Source organism: Ciona robusta, chromosome 9 (assembly GCF_009617815.1).
Source record: "Ciona robusta chromosome 9, ASM961781v2".
NCBI classification, from domain to species: Eukaryota; Metazoa; Chordata; class Ascidiacea; order Phlebobranchia; family Cionidae; genus Ciona; species Ciona robusta.
In genome coordinates, this window is record NC_143243.1 from 3,681,294 (window position 1) to 3,699,796 (window position 18,503).

Here is an 18,503-nt window from a genome sequence, read left to right on the forward strand (position 1 = left end):
TACTACTTCGTGATGTCACCCAAAAGCTATCATGTGTTTAGAATTTGGAAATATTGGGAATATGTGCCTATAAGTGTCACATTTTCCCCAACTCTACTATAAACATTATACCTCATAAAGCCCAAAATCGTTTCTTTTGACAAAGTCAGATGTATTACATCAACAGTTTTAAAATCACTTAACCTGCATGCTTGCATTAGGCAGTTTGCTGAATAAAATAACTCGCAATATGGGCGGACTATCTGCGAACACCTGTTATAAATTTTTTACTTTACTCCCCTTTTGAATTTATCCTAAAGTAACCCTGCCATGCAAAGATAAACGAAACCTTTATAATGCACAGTTGTCCGATAGGTAGTGCAAGAGAGTCGTTACTATACAACTCTTTTTTTGTGTAGGATCAGTACTCTTTAACCTTTTTAAGGTTGGTGAACACCAAAAGTTGTTGCGACGAACTTATGCACTCCTGATTGCTTTAACGTAAAACTAATGACGTTTTGCAAATCCCAGTGAAGCAAGATATATAATTCATATAAAAAAACTATGGGAAAGAGGGTAAATTTGTTAAAAATTATAAACCTATAAATGTTATTGCTAAAAATTGTTAAAATTTGTGATGCACCCTTGTATACACTTTTGCACTGGTGCACCCCTGGAATATTTTGGTACACCCTAGGGTGCACCGTGCACACCGGTTGAAGAGCACTGGTGTAGGCGACTTATGTTGTTTTATTAGGTATATAATCAAAGTCGGGACAGATTCGCATTTCTTTATAGTTTTTAACGGTTGTCCAAAACTTGCGCTTTTGATTATTCATCACAATGGCGTTGAAAATGAACGATATGTGTATAAAACACATATAAATCACATACCACGCTCAACATATAACGTATTTATTGAAATAAGTTAAAGCACGCACATAAATCAATATTTAATCGCACTTCCATAGAAAATCAAAATTTAAATATACATAATATGTTCTTTAATACTTAATAAGTTAAAATATATGTTTCTTGTTGTCAAATACATACTTATTGCTGAACTATTTCTGTGTGTTGGTAGAATTATACAGACAGGTTATTCAAATTAAAAAATATCGAACAACGATTTATCCTCTTACAAACCATGAGTTTTGTCACCTGTGCCTTTTTCTCAGCCCTTAGCTCTTCTCGTATAAAGATGCTCAAGGTAGAGTGTGGTAAGCAATGCATCGATGGAACGCAAAGTTATGGGCTCGTCTAGCAAACACAGTGGTTTGAGTTGGCGTGGCTATAGTGTGGTTTCAGTTCTTTTAGTGACACTTCTGCTTGTCAAGTCAGCGAGAGTCTATCAACAAAGAAGCAACAGCTATTCCAGAAACCATCTAACAGGCCGTCAAGTTCCGTTGCAATTCCCGGATAGAATATCTAGTTCAAGAAGGCATATTTTTCCGTCACCAATAAGTACTTTCGGAAATCAAGATGCAGTTACAGTAACAAGGTATTCTCCAACTTCTGGGATAACCCAACTGCAAACTCGTCAGTCAGTTCCTGTGCATCGTTTAGCTAAAAATAGCAACAATAGATATCAAATACTTACCCCTCACTCGCCAGCAACATACAGACCAAGCAATGCACCAAAACTGATTTATCCCACCAAACACGTCATGCCATTCGTGCAACGAAACAGTGTCCCGGGGCGTAAATTCACTTCGGACAACGCTGAAGCAAGACATCGGGTCCAAAGCATCGCTGCTGGCGGCAAACCTACGCGCTTATCCCGGCGCAAGTACGGCAGAGTTCGGTCTCCGTATCCCTTGAGATTTGGCATACCAGTTTCTGACAGTTTGGTGCGAAAACCATTTAGAAAACGGACAAGAATTGTTGTATCAAAGTATAGACCAAGACCAACAACACGAGATGTGAACACCAATCGTATTCAACAACCAAAACAAACCGTGGAAATGACGCCGATGACCCCAAGACGACGGTTCAATACATTGGTTGCTCCTCCTGGGTTTAAAATCACACCTATCAATAACACACCAAAGCAAACAAAATTATCATCGAAATCAGAAGCGCCAACCAGCCGCGTTCTGACCCGGCCCACCGAACCACACACATCACAAACTATTAAAGACACAGTTGGCCCCAGGGTTAACAACCCTACACACCCATCGTCCACTGCCGTGCTGAAAATTCGCACCACATCGGTAAGCGAGGCACGGCAGCTTTTGACAAATATTGGCACTGGATTCAAAGTGCGAATTGTTAAAACGCCGACAAACGAGACTGAAAATGAGGCCGGTATTTCAGGAAATAAAACGGCGACAGCGAACCGTCGAGATACATCTGGGCATAAAGTACGATGGTGGAAAGGGTAAGTAACGTTTTATCAATTTATTGTGTTTTATTGCGAGCACTTAGGCGCTGTACGGTTTTATATCAGCATAGCGTAACTGGGTCGGTTAATCCGACTTGTCAAGGCAAACGAAAGTGGGCAGTAAACATTCTAGTCTGCACGAAAGCTGTAATGTAAATGTCACAGTTAAGTTTCGATACAACAAATGTGTTTCAACGACTACCCGCGTGTAAATACTGTTGGCTCGCACGTGCGTTTTCAAGCGCGACGAACCTCTGATTAGATAATCACCTGAGCCCGAACAACCAACCCCACTTAGACAAGTCGGCTAATTTAGTTTTACTTATTTGTGGTTCGCTGTACTAGTTTTACAACACCATGTACAAGGACGTACAAGCACAAATTCGTGTTACGAGTTTGTCATTCGCTAGGGAATAAATACCAACTATAAAAATCCTAGGCAAGGTTTACAATTACATTAAAATAAAAATCGACTAATACATGTTCCAACTTTTAACCAAATTAGCCGGAATACAATAAGAAACGTACGTGAGGACATTAAACATCTTCGGAAAAAAGTCGAGTTATTTTTACAGACAAAATGTTAGAAAATTGGCTTTTAAAAGAAAGAAATTGCTATATGTTTTTGATGACCACTGTTCCCACGTTAATGTGTCAAATGCATTGAGTTATTACGTGAATAAAGGCACATTATGTTTCGATAAATCTTAAACGTTATGTCCATTATGACGTAACATAAATCCATTGTTTGAAAACAAACCGTATTTGACCTAGTGAAATATCAATAATCGTTAACTCGATATAAAACAAGCGAGAGCCAATCAAAAGCCAGTAAATCTCGGCAGCTTAGAGAACCCCCCACGAAGTATATATGACGTCATATTTGCTAACACTGTAGTATATTTGATGTCATATGTGCTAACGCTTCATAAATATTGCGCCAATAAAGAGTTAACAGTTTCGACATAATGTCGATTTTCAAAGTAATCCACAAATCAATAGAAATTAAATTTGGACGCTAAGTTGGCAGTTGGTTATCAATAACCCTCCCGCAGTGGCAATCCTACCTAAAATAGCAACGACGTGTTACTAATGCAGACAACGCCAGAAATAAAGAACTAAGACTTCCAAACGGGCAGTCATAAGCAATTTATGAAAAAAAAGAACTGAACGAAAATGAAAGTGCCCTTAAATTAACCCATTCAAACGCATTTGGCTGAGAAATTTGGTAGACATAATTTCCTGTCAACTTTGCCCAAGTAATCATATTTCTGGCGACACCCGTGTCGTTGCAGCACAGCCGACCTCGATTTGCTGCTTGAACCTAGCCAAGTTTATTTTTTTAATTCCTTGAGCTCTCATGGTTGTTCACAGAGAGGGGAAACAACAGCAAGCATAAAGCTGTGGGGAACATGAATCAGTGTGAAATTGTTGAAGGGTCGTAGCCATGAGTCAGTGACAGCAATCTAAGGCTCTGTCTCATTAAAACAGAATTTGGTTTCCTTGTCTCTTGCAACTTCTGCGGACTTTTTCGCTAATCTACAGTAGTTTAAACCAACCTCTTACGGTTAATATTTACAAAGTGTTTACCACGTACCAGATATTTGTGGTTCTGAGTAAATTCCTGTTAAATTAACGGATCTTTAAGCCCATTAACAAACTGTAAACAGTTAACACTCTGTGTATGTAATTTACAACGTATTGCGGTTATAAAACCCTACAGGCCTATAATAACCTACACTGACCAATGCGTTGGTTTATTTTAGATTAAACGGCTTATGTTCTGATAGCTTTAACTAAAATAGCTTTTATGCTGTAGCGGTAAATAGATGAGCTGTTTTACCTTAAACATGACGTTATGTTTTGTCATCGGTGCGATAGGCTGACCCAAAGGGGCTGACCAGGCTATGCATGACGTCATTTTCAGTGAGAAATGTAAGTTACCACTTCTACGTCACAATTACCGTTAGTTTGGGGGGTGGAGGGCGACTTTAAGCTCTTACGTGGATAAAGTATATTTGTGAAACAAACTGTGCAAACAAAACACAAACGTCGGTAGATAAGGATCTACTTGTTCTTAGCCGTATTACAAATTACCAGTCAGTTTAATGGGTGGTCTACCTCAATGTTTTAAATCCCAAAAAATGAATCTTTAGTTGTAGCTTTGTAACCAATAAAATAAAACTACTTAAATTTTACAGTCTAAAGTTGTTAACCATAATCGTTGAAAACTGTTTATTACACCATACATGAATCATAAGCGGTTACGCGAACCAAAACCGCACATTTGCAAGTAATGCTAATCTCTGTTTGGTAAACTTAAAAGAACCACAGACAAACAAGTCGTCAGGCACAATATCCCATGCTAGGATATAATAAGTAAGAGTTCCTCTCGTATTTCGTACTTGGTAGATCGGAATACTACAATTACAAACCATATCCGAAGTTAATCTTTTTGAAATTTAGGTTCTTTGTCATATCATCACCACTAATTACAGTTATTAAGTTAAAATAGCGTGATCGATATCATTTTGTTTACAGGTTTGAACAAGTTTACGTGTAATAATAATAGGATTTGTTAAATGTAATGAACGTTTCACTGCGTCCAAAATTTTCTATTAAGACATTTTATTCACGTAGTTTTGTGGAAAACGACATTTATCAACGCCACAGTCGTGCTTTTACCTTACGGTAATGTTGCCTGTGAGGATGTTTATATTTACTAAACCGACGACCTCGGACAACCAGAGCTTTGTTTTCGCGTGTAAGCGCTCGTTGCAAAAACTGAAGCGATTTACCGATTACTGTCATCTTCAAATTTCAAACCGGATAATTTTACGTCATAAGTGCTCGAGCGTGAACTTTCTTAAAACTTTAGAATTTCAAATTGTGACGTAACATTCCACGCAGTTGCAAAATTAAACATTTTCAATTTTCCGAAAGTTTTTCTATATTTTCCATCTTAGTTATGCTGATGCTTTAAGTGCGTATTCATGCCAACACATATGTTATTCACGTGGGACATTCGGCATGATATTCAATACGTTCCCCATGTCGAACAAACGCCACTGTGACGTCACATATGTAACATTGTACATCCGGTAGATGTTTGAATATTTATAAATAGTTGTGAATTTATCCCACAACAAGACAAACGGTTTATTACTTATCTTATATTATTTAAAGTGAAATTTAACTTTTCGTTCCTGAGTCACAACACCTTTTTATGAAGCAAATAAAAGTAAATCGCTATGATTTTATGTAACAATGGCTTGTGTTAGGAGAGAATGCTTTTCCCGATTTTAAGTACTGACATAAGGACTTGACATCCGTTGTTAACCTTGTGGTCGCAACAATGACTGTTGTTTGATTATTTAAACAACCTTCCATTATTCTAATGCGGTTTATTTGTGGCACATAATCGGCCTTCATATCAGAACTTGTATAGTCTATCGTCCCATGACATTTCATCAACCTTCTTGGCTCGTATGTCCACAACACTTATTCACCGATGTTCATATTCCTTCGTCGGGAGGTTTGATTGCTTCTCACGTCAATCATCGACCATATCTAAGCTACCTCGCTCGAACAAAACCGCATAAAACCACGCAAATTTTGCCAAGCCCACCCATGCAAACCCAACCGAGTAAGATGTCTTTATACTTGCTATGTCTTATATTTTGGCAAGAAAGTACATCTTGCGGCATTCATTGCATCTTAAAGCCCCAAGCAACCACGTAGTGCAGATCGAATTATGTTTAATGCCACGTTTACGCAACAGCATAGGGTTTAGTTCCCGCACACCAAATGTCAAGTTTAGATGTTTGTTATTTCTTGCTATCTCGCTTAATATTGTTCATATGTGCTTTATCGTCCAGCATGGTGTGCATTCCATCGCCATAATGACCGAAACACAAACCGGACTAAAATAAACAAACCTGAGACGTTGGTCTGTGTGAAGCTATACCCGACGTCTTAGATGAAAACCCGACACCACTCAACCGTAGCCACGGGTTATGCACACGAATAGGATTAAGCTCTTGCAAAAAATGACGAAATGTTTTCTCATGTCTATCAATCACAAAAAAGAATATCTTAACGATTACGCCAAAATCCGATCGTGTTATCTACCTCTGTGATCTTAGTACGAATAAACGTCTCCTATGGTAATGAAAGAAAATACCAAAGCAGGTTTCAAAACGTGGCCTTATTGTTGACACGAGCCACACAAATTCGACGTTTTAATTTAAACTTGGAAAGATAATGTCTGAATATTTTTCAATGAAACTTTCACACGAATACCGAACAAAGAAATGATTGATAGTTACTATCAAACACCTTCTTTTGTGAACAAACCATCTTAAGAAATTTGATATTTTGTTTGTTTTAACTACGGTTTCGCGACCTAAACATATTAGGTTGACGCGCCTAAACTATAATGTAGGTACAGCCCTTACGACCAGCGAGGAAGGATACCGCAGGCTGTGGTTGTCCACCATGCAGGCTAACAGTGAGCCTTTAAAATGTCTCGGCTCATTGCTTCGCTAAATTCGTGGGCGACAGTTTTAAATCGACATCAAACAAATCACTAAACCGCGTTCACCTTGTTGCGTTAACTCTCAGTCGATAAACCAATAAAAACATCGAAGTTTGTGGTGAAGTCTAGTTCAAAGTTTAAGAATATTTAAAGTCACGTGCACGTTAAATATGTGGTAAAAAGATTTGCAAACTTTAAAACAATTTTCTTTTTAATTGCGATTTACTTCTTGTAAATAAAATATTTTAAGTGTAATTAACAAACGGGTAAAAATGCTAACAAAGGCTGCCATAAGAACCAGATGTATAGTACAGTGGGGGAGATGGGACATCTTTAGTACGTAATATCCAAATATCTTGATGTGTTTTCAAGAACTACCAACGGTCTATGGGAGTCGTGGTCATATATGGGTATACGGTCTTTATAATAATTCTTTAATTGTTTTTCGTTTTCTACCAAATGGGCCGAAAAGTTGTGAAGTTGTAAAATACAACAAACAGTTAAAATGTATGAATATGATTTTCATTTTGCAAATAATTTGATCTAATGTTAACATCTCCACATTCGTACCACTTTTGGTGTTGTACAACGTATACTTTGTAATATACACGTAAGTATATATACTATATGTTCACATCCACCGGACATAAGGATCGATCCTAATTTATTAACCATCTAACCACTTCGCTTGAAATCATAGAAATATTAAAATGGCTCTAAAAACTACAAAGCCGTTTTAAAATAAGCTTATGGTTAAGTTTAAAATAAGCTTATGGTTATTGCTTAGTAAGAAATTAAGCTACTCGAAATTAATTTTGTTTACTTTGGCATGTATGTTCATAATCCAGCTGTCGATACAACGACAAGCTTTTAACCCGTGCCAGTGTAAGGTGTGCTGGGTTATTGTAAGTCAATGACGTAATATAATTCTTCTGTTGCTACCAATATTTTTTTCATCTTTGCAGCGAATATGATTGATTAAATGTTTGTATATTTGGGAAAGTATTTCTAAATCACTGAGGTTGCAATTCTTATGTGTTATGTTAATACATTTAAGGTATATTTCTAAATCAAATTAAAACAAAACCCTTTACTAGGTTTAATGTTATAAATCTCTTACCAATTTTCGCTATAAGCCTTGCTGTCGAGCAAAATCCCGCAACAGCTTTTGTTCATATCGCAAAAGTGCAAAATATCAATTCGTTCCATGTCTTGTGTGGAAGATCGGTTATTTGTGTAACGAGTTCTCGCAAAAGAGCAAGCAAATAATTGGTTAACAAGATTATGCTTCAAAAGAAAGCGATGTCATACAAAGTATTAGCAGATACCGCGTGTGGTCAAAATTGACTTAAAACCATCATCTGCTACTGGCTCCCACGTTTATTAAAATTCTATTTTCGCAACGAAACTGTGACTTGACCTTAAAGGTCATGGTGTTGCTTCTACAGCCGTGGCCACCACTCGTGTTTTCATTTAACCAGTTAAGTGTGCGGAGCTGGTAACTAGATACACCCGACTAAGTAACTTTGGCCCATAAAATTGACTCCAAAACCACCAGCTCGAGTTCGAACTGATGCATTGATGTGTAGTCTAACATTCATAAGGAGGTTTAAAAATTGACAGATTTTTGGGATAAACTAAACTGTTGCTGCTACCTATAGGCAATAACATAAATCTAACGAATCTCCCCTAAAATATGTGGATACTGTGTCATATATTCATTGCATTTACAGGGATCACGTTTGTCTGGAGGAAATTGGTGGCCTGTACGGACTCGGGGAAGAAATCATGAAACGAATTAATGTGGTTGAAACATGCGTGGAAGAAGACGCACAATACATTTGCACCGAGAAGTACGTAAATTACCAAGTTTGTATAACTGCGTGTATAAAATAAAGAAGCATACTAACAAAAAAATCAGAATTTGTGTTTTGGTAAGAAATGCTCAAATGTCATGAAAAGGTACCGACTCTAAAATATAATCGAAAGGTTTACCAAATTTTTAAGTGTTGGTAATTGTAAAAGAACAACCAGGAAATGTAGAATATAGGTGCTATCGATATCCCGTTTTACCCCATAATTAAAGTCCTATATACTTCTTATTTAAAAGTTTTGCGTAATCTTGAACGCTTATATTCGTTTTATTAAGAAATGTACTCTGTATCTTGTTTCTCAGGTTTGGTTCTGGTATCAGGGCGCCACGGAAAATCATAATATACGAGTGTTGTGAGGGATACACTCTCAACTTAAAGCGAAAGGCATGCGTACGTGGTAAGTTGTTATTACAAAATATAATTCATATATGTACAAACATATCTACCGTGGGGTAAGATGAAATACCGCAAGCACCTATTCCATATTTCCTTGTTGAATTTTTATCAATTCACAAAGTCGTAAGGCTACGGTTACGTAGTTCAATAAGCATTCTTTGTTTACCAGCTTTTTATCGTATGTCCTTACCCCATCCTACTATACTGGAAAAGAAGTTGCAAAGTAAACCGAGTGCATTACAGGTAGCATATACCGTCCAAGCAATATCGTATCCTCGGACACGAATTGGGTGAACAGACTTACACATGCAGATGCATTAGCTGTAAGACGCCAAGTAGAAATACAGCCACAGTTTTTAACAATATTCATGCCAAACGATGAAGTCGTATCTAGAAGTAAGTCATTTAACAATCTTTAATATAAACATTTTAATTTGATTTAGACAAGCTACCTGAGTTAAACACTGAAACATAATTTATTTTTGTTTCGCAGTTTCGAATATTGCGTATAATGAAAGTAACTTGCTTTATTCCCGCGTTGCCGGAAAACGACTGAGTCTGTATAAAACGGGTGTTCTGTTTCCCACATCCCGTGCCAGCTTACGAGTTAGCACGTATATATATTACTTTGTAGGTGATTTTTTTAATCTCTAGACATGTGTATTTAAATGGGTCAAAGCATTGATCATATACTATTTTTATCTTTAAATATTTTTAGCGCTTTCTTTCCAAAACGGAAGTGACGACAGTTATCAAGTAGAACAATTTCTTGAAAACCACGTGATCCCAGATCAAAAGTTATTATCCACACAAATCAAAAACGACCAAACATTTCAAGTAATGATTTACAATATTGCTTAATTGTTTATATATCGTGCAGTTGTTGGTAAAATATATTGTAAACGTTTCGTATAGTACCGTGAGGTAAGATGAGATACCAAAAGCACCTAAGACCCATATTTCCTGCTGATCGTATTTTTATCAATTGACGGTCTTCTTGATCAATTAACTACGGAGTCTTGAGGCTTTGGGTTTATAATTCAGCATTATTATATTTATACTTTTGTTTGACTCATTTTACCTTATAAGTTGTTCTTGTTTTTTGCCATGATCATTTCCACGTGTTTTAATTGTTAGGTCTTGCATGTATTGTTTAATATCGATAGAAATAAAGTTATAATTTATACTCACAAATTTCAGAATTAATTGTCAAATTTAAAATTATAACTATCAAGTAATTGACAATTACTTTCCTGTTAACTGGTATAGTGTAAAGATTCTTTCAACGGCTCGTCTGGTATAAAAAAGTAGTGCATTTCCGACGTTTCGTCCTCCATCCGGCAGGCCACGCGATCAGACCAAACGTGGAAATTTACACCCCGTTTTTTTTATACTACCATTTTTCGTTGCCGAATTTAAAAAGTTAGAGATTTTTTTACAATTAACATTGAAATTCTTACTGTACTTCCGTCTTCGCAACTCCTTGATCTATTTTAAAAACTTTTTTTACAGGCAGTATCCGGCAACCAAATTAGAATAAATTTCTTTCCTTCCGATTTCGAGGAGACGATGACAGTAAACTGCAGGAAAATAACCGCTCGTGACGTCACAAACGATAACTCGGTTGTTCATTTTATCAATGACGTCATCAACGAAGTTCCTGGAACGATTTATGATGTCATCGCCTTGCAACCGGAAAAGTTTTCCACTCTAATCTCAGGTAAAGAAGTTTTCCACTAATTAAGAGTTGCAAATTACTTTGATGTGAAGTTGTGTGTTGTCGGCAAAATATCAAACGTACTGTGGATTGACCCTTCAACCTTACGTTTCCATCATAATAGCAACACCCATTTATCTATATTTATTAATACGCGAAAATGGATGGCTGTTGCAAATTTGAAACAAATTATCCAATAATAAGTCAAGACCACCAGGTAACGAGATACATCAACTTGAAAGGAATTTTAACCATATTTTGGAGACTTTCATCTTGCATACCAAGGTGATATACGTGGGAGAAAGTTATTGTAAAAGCAAGGTATACTCTACAAGTGGTTTTGTAACGTTAAGCGCACAGACAGGGAGGAAGGATTTTTTGCCGAAAAAAGTCGTCAACGAGACAACATAAATAACTTTTGTAGCAAAGTCGGAAACTCGGTCTGAGAATACACTCGACAACTTTGTACTTAATCCTCGTGGTTTGAGTTTGTTCAGTCAATTAACTCGACCTTTTGAAAGCTCTTCAAAGTTAAATTCGGTATAATGCATTTTTTTAAACAATTATGTTGGATTTGTTCGTTTTGATTAGACCACTACAATCGTTCTCAATTTGAGCGTTAAGCCAGAAGACACTTGAGCCAAAAAAGTAACATATTCCCATTAACAAGATTGCAAAACGGCATCAAACAAAAATGCGAGTCTTTAACACGCAGTGTTGTTAAAAAATGTTTCAGAAAAGTTACCAAATAAGATCGCGTGCTTACTGTTGAATTTCCTATGATGAAGTAATCATGATCTACTCAATACATGTATTGACTTGGCAATGGACACAACAGTGATTACGTTTATAATTTCAGCGTCACTGTTGGCCCGCCATAACGAGTGTTTATGTATGTGTTTTAACTAAGAATAACCCGAAAACCTGATTACTAATAGTACATATACAATATACTAACCAATCTATAGAACCACTGAGTGCTATATTTCTCATTGTGTGACGTATACTACCGACGTATACTGTACGAGTTATAGTCGTGTTGAAAAAGACAAAAAAATTTTTGATAAATAGCAGTCAGTATTAAAGACTCCGAAAAGTCTACATATAGAGGGGTTTAGTCCAAGAGCACGCAACCTCGGAAGTCAATACACAATATCTACTATATAGCACTAACAGGAAAGCGGTACCACAAAACCCTGTAATCTCACGGCTTCCACATTTATAGCTATAGCGCTATGGAATAAGATCAGATACCTTTTGCAAACAAATATCACATTTATTGATCATGCATTAAACAAATAAAAAGGCTCTATTAGATTCTTGGGGCCACGGATATAAAATTCTGTATTATTTTTTGTTTACTACCAAAGGGTTGAGAAAAGTTAATAAAAACACTTCCCTCTCATCCTCTGCACTATATATGTTACAGTGATGAGGAATGCGGGTTTGGATGATCTACTTCGGGATCCGAGTAATAACCTCACTTTATTTGCTCCGACCAATCAAGCTTTTATAGACGCTTCAATAAACAATCAACCTGGCAACTGCTTGAACGCATTGGCGCGTAACCACATTTTAAGTCACGTGTTTTGTACTCCCGCAGTTGATGGTGAGTCTAAAGTTTTAAATATATTTGCTTAATTTTTTTTGCATATCCGTTTCCTTGGTTAAATAATATAATTCTACTCAATCAGATGAATTTGTAGCACTACTGAACTTTTCGAATTAAATAACTCAAAGATACATCTTTTATTTATTTATGCATCCACGCAAACACCACGACGCAAATAAAATAATATAAAAATAAAATTGGCCATTACGTATGGTGCGTTGCAAACCTGCCTCGGTACCCGGAGGTACCTGGTGTTAAGTACATGCTACTGCCTTAACAAAACAATTAAATGCAATGGCAGCGTAAATATAAAGTATGTCTTTGTAAGTTTAATTCATTTATTTAGGTATACGGTGTTCCAGTGTCGTGGTGTATTTAGGCCGGCCGTTAAATTTGTGGCGGAAGCTTTACGTTTAGATTACGATTACGAGGAGCTCTACGTTTAGATTACGATTCGTAAAACACACAGATTATAGGTTATGTATATTGTTTCAGTTTATGAGAAGAACTACACAACACTCTATGGTAAAAATCTCACCGTTTTTCACGATGGTGCAGTTTACGTCGACACCGCTGAGGTCACCTCTCATGACGTCATGGCCTTAAATGGAGTGGTACACGTCATTGACTCTGTGTTGAAACCAGTTGCAGGTGATCCCATTTGTTTTAATAGCATAATATTAAAATCGCATTTTGATTCTTAAAAAACAGAAAGGTATGGAATAATTTATACACTAATCTTTATTTGCTTTAGCGTTTGTGAACATGAGTTTTGGGTTGCATTATAGGGTACAAATTAAAATACCAAATTTACCACGAAACAGTGTTATTATCGGTCCCAGTAATTAGAATCGAGCCAAACAAAAATATTACAAACAAATAAGCATAATTTCAACTCTCAAAATACTAATACAGTATAAGTAAACATGCCGCGACAGTTACAGAATCGTGTTGTTCTATATAGTCGTTGTTCACAGCGATTTGGAGCGTGGCTCGTTGGTCTAGCGGTATGATTCTCGCTTCGGGTGCGAGAGGTCCCGGGTTCAATTCCCGGACGAGCCCGATTATAATTTATACTAGAAAAATTGAACTTTTAATAATTTAATTTTCGTTTTACCTTTTCTTAGTTTCGTCAGTACTTGATGTGCTGGAAAGTGATAGACAACTATCCACAGTTATCAGCATGTTCGATACTGCGGGAATTAGAACTTCTCTCGCCACAGGCAGCAACTTCACTTTGATAGCTCCAGTAAATAAAGCTTTTAAGGTTAGTTTCTCGATTTAAAATGTAATGAAAGAATGTAGAGTACCTATCTCTTTTGTTTCTTTTCTATCGTAATAAAATATGACGTTTATTAATACGTCGACAAGTGCTTTGTTGCATGTCCTTGCATTCATAAAATACGGGATACGCTAAATGTCGATTTGGCCATAATCTTTCTACTTTTGCGTGTTTGATGTCTCTTACCTCGTTAGTGCCAACCAGACCGGATATAAACGATGTTGGTATCTTTAGTTTCTCCAAATGAACTTTTAATCCGGTGTTGGTGTCTGCATAAGCTGTATCGGTATAGCCTATATCATCTTACGTATACCGGCTTCAAAATTCTCATTCTATCATAATTTGCTCATAAGTCACATTGGTAGCTCCTGTTTAGCTAATCCTATTACTTCGCCTCTAATGCAGACGAAGGGTTATGTTACACTCATATCGGTATAAGATTCCAGACAGCTGTTTGTTTTGAAACGGTCACTTTGCCATGATAGCTTCGTGGTCTGTGGATTGGCACATGGTTTCAGTTAAATATACAACGCGGCACATGTTTACAAACCACACGACGAACTCCTTTCCCGCGACCTTTGTATTGTAACTTACACCAATACCACTTACTTGTTATAAACTACGGTGAATATACGATACAGCTAGACGCTGTTATGGCAACTAAGTGATTACGATTTATTAAGCACTGTAGCCAAGATGACAACACGGAAACACAGCTGTCAAAGTGGGAAACGATAATAGGCCCACTATGTTTTCTTTTGGGAACCACCGTTTCCCACATTTTTAATAAAGTGTTTTTAACCTCCGACCTCAAACACTAAATCTTTGGACCACTACCAAATATGTCCTATTTTTAAATGTGGCAGTAGTCTTCCAATACGCGACTGTTTGTAGACTGATATGGATTAAAATATTAATGCAAAAATTCCAAACAAAATGGTTTAGGCATTATTAATAAAAGAATAAACAATGGTTATATAATTCTGTAAACATTCTTTATTTACTAACAAATGGAATAACAAAAGAGGTTAGAAGCATGTCTTATGGAAGCATGTGTCTACTTACATCAACCTACTGTAGAGTACAATGGGGGAAGATGGGACACTTAAGCACATATTGCCAAATATTTCCAAAATCAAAATAGATGACGATTTTGGGGTAATACCACGAATTAGTACTATCATTCCTTTATTAATTGACACCAATTAAATAAAATATAATAATACACACGAGGAGTTATTTAGCGATCCGCACAACAGGTGAAAGTTTACAAATTTGAAAACACACAGGATAAGATGGGATAGTTTAAAATCATTGTTAATTTTGATTATTAAGCGTATTTATAAATATGAATATACGTAAATAACACGAAATAATACTGTACACTTTGAAAATAAGGTCTAAACATTCTCATCTTTCTTGCCCTACTGCTATAGTTTTTAACATGTTACCTATACATTATATTATTGCAGAACGACAATGTGTAATGTTCGAACTTCAATGGATAAATATTGTATCCTACAAATGTATATAAACTTGTAATAACAGAAAATTGATAATAACTCTTGATAAAGTTTTTATTTTTGCTACAAATTGGGTATTACTACTCTGTTTTGGTACAAGCTACTTCTTATAAATTATCACCAAGTGCAAATGACCACATTTCGAATATATTTTCAAAATATTATATTTTTATTATATCAGTATCTTATAGTTAAAACCCCCTGAGGTATAAATTACTAAATTAAAAGCAAATCTTTCAAAGTTTGGCAATGAAAACATACAAAACTACAATGTGGGGGAAGATGGGACTCTAAATTGAAATATATTTACATTACCAGTATTCTACAACTTGTAGTTAACCTACCGAGTTTAACAGGCCGTGCTAGTTTCTTTGCCATGTAAACTTTATATATATAACGTTAAACCGGTATTTTTGTTGTTGTTTTTATCTCAAATTAAAGTCATATTGACCCCTGTCTATTTTCTTCATTTATATCTTAGTGTTTTTTTACAAAACTAAAACTAGTTTTTATAAGACAAAAAAAAGTCTAGTCTGACAAAGTGTCCCATCTTTTCCCACCCTACTATATAAAGAGCATACTAGTGCTATCACCGTGTTGAAGGTATATTTGCACCTTTTACCAATATAAGATGTTTTCGTTTATTTAGAAGCTGAGTTCGTTGGAAAAGACAAAACTTCTGCTTGACGCTGACCACCTACGTAACGTTCTCATGTACCACGTGATACCTCGCATTGTGACGTCGGACGACCTCCAATCACATGATGCATTGGAAACTTTGAACCCACCAATGACAATACGAATCACTCGGTATGTGAGGGTTCGTAGAATACGACAGAATGGTCAACGTCGTGCCGTGCGCACAAGCGCCACTGGTCTCCAGTGTTCAAGATTAATCCGTCAATCTTCCCAACCGTGTAACGGCGTTATGCTTGTAGTAGACAAGGTAAGTCAAGCATATTGTAGCAAATATAATCGACATTCTAACATAGCATGGCGCAACGCAAATCAACATCATCTAGTTATATACAGTCTACCACACTGTAAAGGTTCATTGATAATTGTCTCTAATTAACCTTCCTGGTTATTTCAATCTTTGTGGGTGTTTCTCCTTATACACTGTACTAGCGCACTCTTTTTAAGTTCGCTTATAAGAGAAAACTATTTTCTGCCTCAAACTTTAAAGCCTAATTTAAAAAGCTACTTAAGTTTTCCATGATTACATGAACCAAAATTTAAAGTTCAATCCTATTTGCAAAACCAATAATTAGGTCGTATACGATAGAACATGATAGTAAACAAAGAATACCCACAGCACAACATAACCATAACTCCCCATCCCGACTCTAAAAGAGCGTTGTCAATTGCTAAAAACAAAATCAGGAAATATTAAGTTTAGGTGCTAACCGTATTCCATCTTACTCCGTTTTAATATATGCAAAAGAAATAAGCTGTCAGACATGTAGAATTGATACATTTCCCATTCTAAGGTTCTACACCCACCAATTGGTTCCATTCTAACAACGCTGATGTACTCGACGAACACAAACTTCTCAATCATTATATCTGCAATTAGAATCACAAAAATGCAGCGGGTAATTGTGTTTTAAAGTCGTCTGTAGAATAACATGGTCGAGGCACATATTTTAATCTTAATGTTCTCATAGATTTTAGATGGTGACGGTGACTTCACATTTTTTGCTCCAAGCAACGCAGCCTTTGAACGAATCCCTAGACATGTTCGCAACCGTTTATTCAGGAAACGTCAACTTCTGACTCGAGTCATTCGATTCCATTTAATATCGGGTGAGCACGTTTTGTTCATTATCTTACCATATCTCTGCATGTTCAAAATATTCTCTGGAACCGCTGGGTTAAAACATTTGTGTTTTATCGTCTTGCCCAAAGAAACATGTATACGCTCACAATAGCAGCACCGCCAAGCCTTGAACCCATCAACTGTGCGTTAGAGACGTGATCTATATAAAAAAGACTGTTCCACGTCGCCGGTTACAATATTCACGAAATTAAATTTTAACGAAAAAGTATGTGTCATTTATTATCAAAAAAATGTGTCTAAATTTCAGGGTTTAGTTGTTCTGATAAACTCCAGCAGAGATCCTACCGCCATCGTACCCACCTCGGTGGATCCGTATTCACTTGTCCAAAGAAAAGAGGTATTTTTCTTGGTAGAAAGCGAAAAAGACTTCGAGCAAAAGTGACGGAGTCCGACATTGAAGCTAGCAACGGAGTCATCCATGCCATCAATAACCTTCTGCTTCCTCGCAAGTTTAAACTACTTCATTAACGTCATCATGATGTCATGTGATACGTGGCAGTGCCACAACTAGTAAAAGCATCGTGCCTATTAACGCCAAGCTAACACGAGGCTGGTATCTCTTATTTGCTTCGCTTGTATTTTTTGCATATTGCCAATAAGACGGCAAAAGTCCCTCGGACAGTGCTCAGCATAACCTGTTACTTTTTATTTTATTTACCGCTTCTTAGGTTATTGCATCGCAAGCTGCGCTAAGTAACTCACCACGCGCCTGTTTCCCCAAATACTGTGTCGTATTCACCGATCATACCAGCATGATAAAATTTCGCCAAGCGACCAAAACATCGGGAATTTTGGTCAACTTTTATCAAACGTTGACCTTCTTTGCAGTTTATATTTACGTATCAGCATAGCGTGTATACAATTAATAAAAGAGCCAAGCCGTTTAAACTTGTTTTAGTAATGTGGTACAATACGAATATGGACCAGTACTAATAAGGAGAAACAAATCGAACATAGTAAAACAAACAGCACTGTATTCGTGATGGACAAAATATATCTGTGACAAAAAAAGCTTAATTTCATAAACAACTAACTTATAAAATCATCAATAAAATCTTCGACCTGACTTTCATTTCTAACCTTGATCGTACGATCGAGTGCCTTGAAAGATTTTCTCCTAAGTAGCTTTAATTAAACGCCGTTTATCGCATAACAGAACGAATTGTTAAGTGCGAACCTCAAAATAGCACCTGCTATTATTACCTGAGCCAATCTTAATTACTTGTGTGAAATAGTGACAGTGGATTATAGGAACAAAACACACAGTTGAGTAAAATTGCCAATAAAATTCCACTGATTCTTCAAACAAAACGGGCGAAAATGACACTGTTTTTAACCGCGGGCTATGAATGAATAAATG

General features: G+C 36.5%; 1 protein-coding gene and 1 non-coding gene across 2 annotated transcripts; both read left to right on the forward strand.

Annotated features, from left to right (window-relative positions):
* Window positions 1–986: 986 nt before the first annotated feature.
* On the forward strand, window positions 987–18,031 carry LOC149730944 (transforming growth factor-beta-induced protein ig-h3-like). Its single transcript, XM_089885568.1, has 13 exons — window positions 987–2,359; window positions 8,633–8,752; window positions 9,076–9,170; window positions 9,413–9,565; window positions 9,888–10,006; window positions 10,682–10,889; window positions 12,316–12,495; window positions 12,994–13,149; window positions 13,626–13,765; window positions 15,953–16,249; window positions 16,794–16,898; window positions 16,971–17,109; window positions 17,391–18,031. The coding sequence occupies exons 1-13, from the start codon at window positions 1,215–1,217 to the stop codon at window positions 17,609–17,611; spliced, it is 3,078 nt and encodes a 1,025-aa protein (XP_089741694.1). The 5' UTR covers window positions 987–1,214; the 3' UTR covers window positions 17,612–18,031.
* Trnap-cgg (transfer RNA proline (anticodon CGG)) lies at window positions 13,489–13,560 on the forward strand. Its single transcript has one exon. It is a non-coding gene; the product is annotated as a tRNA-Pro (tRNA).
* Window positions 18,032–18,503: the final 472 nt, after the last annotated feature.